General features: G+C 40.2%; 1 protein-coding gene across 4 annotated transcripts in view; it reads right to left on the bottom strand.

Moving 5' to 3' along the window:
* Positions 1–5872, bottom strand: part of nfascb (neurofascin homolog (chicken) b) — a 21827-nt gene that overhangs the window by 3916 nt on the left and 12039 nt on the right. For all 4 annotated transcript variants that reach the window (XM_010782506.1, XM_010782505.1, XM_010782508.1 and 1 more), the window contains 14 exons: positions 5378–5596; positions 4759–4870; positions 4398–4585; positions 4193–4324; positions 3970–4113; positions 3564–3675; positions 3296–3459; positions 3064–3211; positions 2838–2962; positions 2652–2753; positions 2363–2560; positions 2074–2144; positions 1766–1988; positions 1170–1285 (listed from right to left, as the gene is read on the bottom strand). In XM_010782506.1, the coding sequence (XP_010780808.1) occupies positions 1170–1285; positions 1766–1988; positions 2074–2144; positions 2363–2560; positions 2652–2753; positions 2838–2962; positions 3064–3211; positions 3296–3459; positions 3564–3675; positions 3970–4113; positions 4193–4324; positions 4398–4585; positions 4759–4870; positions 5378–5596 (2054 nt within the window). The remainder of the gene's footprint in view (positions 1–1169; positions 1286–1765; positions 1989–2073; positions 2145–2362; positions 2561–2651; positions 2754–2837; positions 2963–3063; positions 3212–3295; positions 3460–3563; positions 3676–3969; positions 4114–4192; positions 4325–4397; positions 4586–4758; positions 4871–5377; positions 5597–5872) is intronic.

Genomic DNA, 5872 nt, shown 5'->3' with positions numbered 1-5872 from the left:
ATAACACATTAATAGGTTCTTAAATATTAAGATGCCCTGAGACACAGTGTCGTGAAAAAAAAAAACTGTTAAAAGGGCGGTTTTAGTGCTGTGCATGGGTTTGAAGCCAGACTGATCTTTTCATGGATTCCATGCGTGGTTAAGAAAGACTGCAGCTGGGCGTAAACTACTCGCTNTTAATATTCTGTGCCTCTACTGTGACACTTTACATGCTTTAATGTTCAAAAAGGTCTTTATTTTTTCTCATACTGCGAGTCTGAAACCAGAGTCAAGTCTACCCTGATTGGTTAGCAGGCCGGCTCTGTTGTGATTGGTCAACCGCTTAGAGACGTCCCGCCCCTTAGCCCATCACGTACAATGTGTTGGAGAACTAGCCAATAGAAGTTTAAGTATTACATAGTGATGTCACCATGTTACTGAAGTTAATAAAGGATTCCAATGGAGGCGTTTGGGGGAGAAACTCCCTCTGGAGGGGAACTTTGGATTTTAGCCTTTGCGGACCATTTACATGCACATAAACCTAAATAACACACAGCAGGACTGGCAAAATCACCCAAAAGCAAAATAGGGCCTCATTAAAATGAACCATTATTTTTTTAGAAGTGTTATATGAGATAACAAACAATACAATGACTTTGCATGGAGTGAATATTAAATACCTGTTTGTATTGAATTTTGTTATTTTGTCTCATTTAGGGAATGTCTTTTTACATAATCAATTATTCATTAAGTATTATAGTGTTTATAACAGTTTGATCCTGAGTTTGCTATTTGGATATGGTTTTGTGTCTTAAGCATATCAAATTCAAGTGCTTTGTGAATTTATATATTATATTATATAAGCATTATTAAACCCAGTGCTTACAGTGATACATTGTCTGGGTCTCTTCATCTCTTTCAGTTTCAACTAAACTCTAATCATGACCCCGACCTTACTCTAGCCCTTATTTTACAGCCTCATCAAGGCAATAAATAAACGGCTATTACTACTTTCCACACCTTAAAATAAACAAGCTCTGTTATCTAGCTCATTGAAATCATTTGATTTGCCATCATAAACAATGGAATCCACCGATGACGTACATTTGCCCTAAAACATAAGGGTATATTGTCGTCTATCAATCTAATAATATGATATAAGTAAAATATTAAATTCCCAATAGACGCACCTTGTATTCTTTCAGTTCTCCCTGCATATCGCCGCGTGTCACAGAGTCCCAGTGCAAAGTCACCTGAGTGCTCTCGATGTCAGACAGTCTCAGGTTCAGGGGTGCCGTTAAGGGACCTGAGGAGGACAGAGATAATTGCTTATCAGTGAACACAAAGAGGTGATGGGAAGGAAAACTCAGCCAAAATGTGAAAATACACAAAAAGATGAGTATTAAAATCACACTGAGTTGTGTAGATATCTCAAACCATGTTGTCGATTAAGATTCAGATTACAGTTGTAGTAACTGTAAACATAGAAGTGTATACTTTAACAAATAACCTATTGGAAGAAAAGTTATTGAACAGCTTCTTATTCTTATTCAAGGAAAATAAATGTCAAGTGTCCATCAAAATTAAGCACAACATAAACAACAAAAATAAATAGGCACTACTTTGAGGCAAATGTAAGACGTATTTTTTAAGGTAAACAGTTGCAAATATTAAAAAAGTATTGCAGAAGAAGAGAGCGCAATGAGACAATGTAATTAAAGAAGGGCAAGTGAAACGTCCTTTCTTTGCATCTATATATTGCAAAGTGCAGGATTTGAGTACTTACGGTCTTCCCCAGAGTAACCAGTGACAACAGGAGACTCTGGACCCAGGCCGAAGTCGTTGACAGCCTGCACTTTGATCTCGTAAGGAGTGAAGGTATCTGCATCGTAGATGTAGTACCTCACCCATTTAGTGGTGGCATTCTTCCACTCCTCTCGGGAATCTCTCCTTCTCCACCACACGAGATACTTCAGGTGGGGCCCGTTCCAATCTCTGTAGCTCAGAGACTGAAAGCATAGTTCGTTGTAAAGGAAAATATTCAACAGTCATGAAGGGGAGACTGTAACTTTAAAAATGTTATGGGTTAATTACCTCCCAGCTGATCTCCATGTTATTCCTCCATGTACCCACACCCTTCACGTTCTTTGGGACTATATCTGGAGCTGTACAGGGAAACAAATGCAAAGTTGAGATCAGTAGCTTTGAAGGTACAACATTACAAGCTACAGTCTAGTTGTTGGAAAAGAACCAGGCCTGCAATAGTGCAACATACAGTACAATATACTTAAATAAAATAAATGTGCAATATGTTGGACATCATATGTTGCTAGCCTTAAATGTGTCTGATAACAATGATGTATTTCAGGAAAATGAAACCCACGTGCACCGCTGCTCTGGAAGCGCGTAGATGGACGACTAGGGCGACTCATTCCGACTTCATTGATAGCGACAAGCCGAAACTCGTAGTAGGTGAACGGGGTGAGGTGGAGAATGACAGAGTTGAGGTTCCCTGGGTACGTCGAGAGGTTTCTCCACTTGCCAGGCAACCAGTCATCATCATCAAACTGCACTAAGTACTCTGTAGCAAACAATAAATGGAGAAAATGTCTGGTAAATAAAACGAGAATTCCATCAAAACAATAATGCTTAAAGGGTTTTTCAGCTCTTACCTGTTATAGGGTTGTGGTTGCTGTCTCCAGGGGTCCAACTGAGTCTTACAGTGCGCTCGTATGGATCTGACAGCTCCAAATTAGTGGGAGGATCTGGACGGTCTACAAAGAAAAATATGTGAACAAACAAAGAGCCAAACATGTCTCATGGTTGCTGAAATATCTTTTAATATCAACATGGCATACCCATCACCATTAGGCGTGCTGAGGCAGACTTCTGTTCCAGTTCACTCTTGATGACACAAGTGTAATTGCCCTCGTCGCCTCTGATTAAATTAGTAATGATCAGATTCGATTCATCCAGAGAGAGTCTGAGGTAACAAGAGACTAATAATTGTCAAGGGTTTACACAAAAACAAAAATGGTCTTTTTGGTGTGTACTTTAATAGAATTGATAAATTAAAAGACGTACCTCCAGCCAAGAGTGACCTGTCTTTTGTCTTTCATCCAGGTGGTTGTGACAGGAGTAGTGAGATCTGATTTTACCTCACACTCAAAGCGCACATCTGTTCCTCGCATGACTTTCATATTTTGTGGTCTTTTAACAATTAGAGTGGGCTCTGAGAAGAGGGGTTTCAAACAATATAGATCACATAAATAAAAAATGTAAAGGATTTATTCATATGAAACAGTGTGACACTCACCTTTGACCTCTATTCGGACTTGGCTCTCATCTCTTCCTGCCACGTTGCTGGCTATACACACGTAGGTTCCCTGATCCTCTACCTGTGTGCTTTTGATCTCCAGAGTCCCGTTACCAAGCGTCCTAAAACGATTTCCTTCAATAGTCCCCTGTCCATATTTGGACCTGTGTGAGCAGACCCATAAACACACACATACAAACACACGAGCTGTGAGCAGTTGTGTAAACACACTATTTGCATTTAAATGTCATATAGTGTGTGTTCTCACCATCGCAATTCAGGCACTGGAGAGCCAAAGTAGCGGCAGTCTAAGAGGGTACGTCTTCCCTCTATCACCTTGATGAGGTCACTCTTGGCCCCGAGAATACGTGGCGTTGCATCTAAAATTCAACAATAGTACAACAAAATTCAAACCTGTATGTTTTTTTGAACATAAACGTTTTGTCATCAAATGTATAAACATTGCACGGCTAAAATAAAAACAAATTCTTAGTGTCCTAATTTATGAGCACATTTTCAAGTTACCATGACACTGAAAATGTATTTGTGTGAACGACTAAAACGTTTATTAAATTGATGAACTCTTGGTATACATTTCAAAATCTTCCACAACTCATGGCTGACTGAAAACAATGTTTGACACTATAAATGTTATTCAAAGAGTGGTTACTTACGTAACACGTTAACAAAAGCGTTGGCCATTAAGTAGCCAAACTGATTGGAAGCGTTGCACTGGTAGACCGCAGTGTTTTCAGCGGTCACACTGCGTAAATTCAGTGTGTCTCCTGAGACCTGTCTGTTAGCCAGCGGTGTAGCAGCTAGAGAAGAAAAAAAACACTAACGGTTAATCATGTATACATAAAAAAAGATAGTGATAGACGATCTCCAAACACATACTTTCAATGGGTTCCCCGTTGATGAACCAACTAACAGTGGGACGAGGAGCGCCATCAGTACGACACACCAGGCGTCCATTTTCCTCCGGAGCCAAGACCAAATCAGTGGGCTTTTCCAGCCAGAAAGGAGCGGCTGTCAGACGCAATCATTTTAGTTTTCTCCACATTATTGTGCAGTCAGTAACATATCTGAAAGTATCTCTTACCTTTGACCCTGACGGTTATTGTGTGCTCTATGTATCCAAGCTTATTGGTGGCAGTGCAGCCATATTCACCCACATCATCAAAAGAGGCCTTTGGGATTTGAATCATCTTGTTGAAGTTTTTTACTCTCGTTCGTGGCGTCACTGCCAGGTCGTCACCATTCTTGGTCCACGTAATATAAGGAGTTGGCCTTGATGAAGATAAACAAGGTTTTACACAGGAGGACTTCAGAAATCAAAGTCAAGACATACTAAAGAGAAACTGAACAAACACTCAGGCTCTTCAAACAGCTGCATTGAATATTATATTTTAATAAAGGGCCTGCAGCGACAGTATGTCCTTTGATCTTTGCTTGACACTCACACTCCTGCAGCGATACACTCCAGGAGCAGTTCTTCCCCTTGTAGGACCAGTATGGAGCTGGAAGAGCCGGTGGGAGACAGCCAGGTGGGGGCAGCCTCGGCCACTGTACGAACTGCAGAGGAACAAACCAGAACTACTAGTAACACAAGCTACCCTGTGTGACTTTGAACCAAGTTAACTCAGAAAAAAATAGATGACAGCTAAAGCAGAGCCCACACTCACCACAGTTAGTATGTTTAGTTGGAGCCAACGAGTAGTCTTTTATAGGATATAGTCTGGAATAAAACAAAAGGTCCCGTTTATAGGTAAACTAACCACAACTCCACAGGGATTGAATAGTGAAAAGGCATTAAAAATGAATGTTGTTAGTGTCGGTTTGTTTAGTAGTCAAGGTAGTATACAGTAGATGAACAGAGCAGATGTGAGTGTAAACCGTTACAACTCAACTCAAGCCTGGACCTGGTGTGTTTCTATATGGATTTAATAGCGTTTGATTACCAATTTAGACACCAAAATCATTTATCACAATATATTGTCATATGTTTTTCATCACAATCCATTTAAAGACTTCTCATATTGAATTAATGCCAAGTCCTAGTGGACACACAGTCATACTCACTGGTAATAACTTTAACAACAACGGGCATCTTCTGCTGGATGACATTTTTGTATGGGAAGCGTGCATTACAGCAGTAATCAACAGCAGAGTCGTTGAACAGGATGTTCGAGAAGTATAGATCTCCGTTAACTCCCATGGATATCCTGCGGTCCGGCCGCACGGGCTGCATGGTGGGGGTAGCCGTCTGGATGGGCCAGTTGAATGGTCTCGCATACGAGCCTGAAATAAAACAAGGTGTAAAAAAACAAGTACTGGAGAAGCATTTCAACAGCTTTTAAATAGCTTGGGTGTGTTGAGCATTTTTAGATTAGATAGAGCTTTATTGTCTCCCTTTGGAGCAATTTGTCTTGAGCATCGGGATAATAAACATAAAACATTTAGGACAATAAGTCCTAGATACAGAACAGAGATCACATATTGCATGGCAAAGAAACAAACAAGAAACATACAGGTACAGCACTTTCCCTATTGCACATACATAATCAAATTGCACTT

This window comes from Notothenia coriiceps, unplaced genomic scaffold (genome assembly GCF_000735185.1).
Source record: "Notothenia coriiceps isolate Sejong01 unplaced genomic scaffold, NC01 NC01_scaffold00024667, whole genome shotgun sequence".
In the NCBI taxonomy this organism is placed as follows: domain Eukaryota; kingdom Metazoa; phylum Chordata; class Actinopteri; order Perciformes; family Nototheniidae; genus Notothenia; species Notothenia coriiceps.
This window is presented reverse-complemented; position numbering and strand designations above follow the sequence as displayed.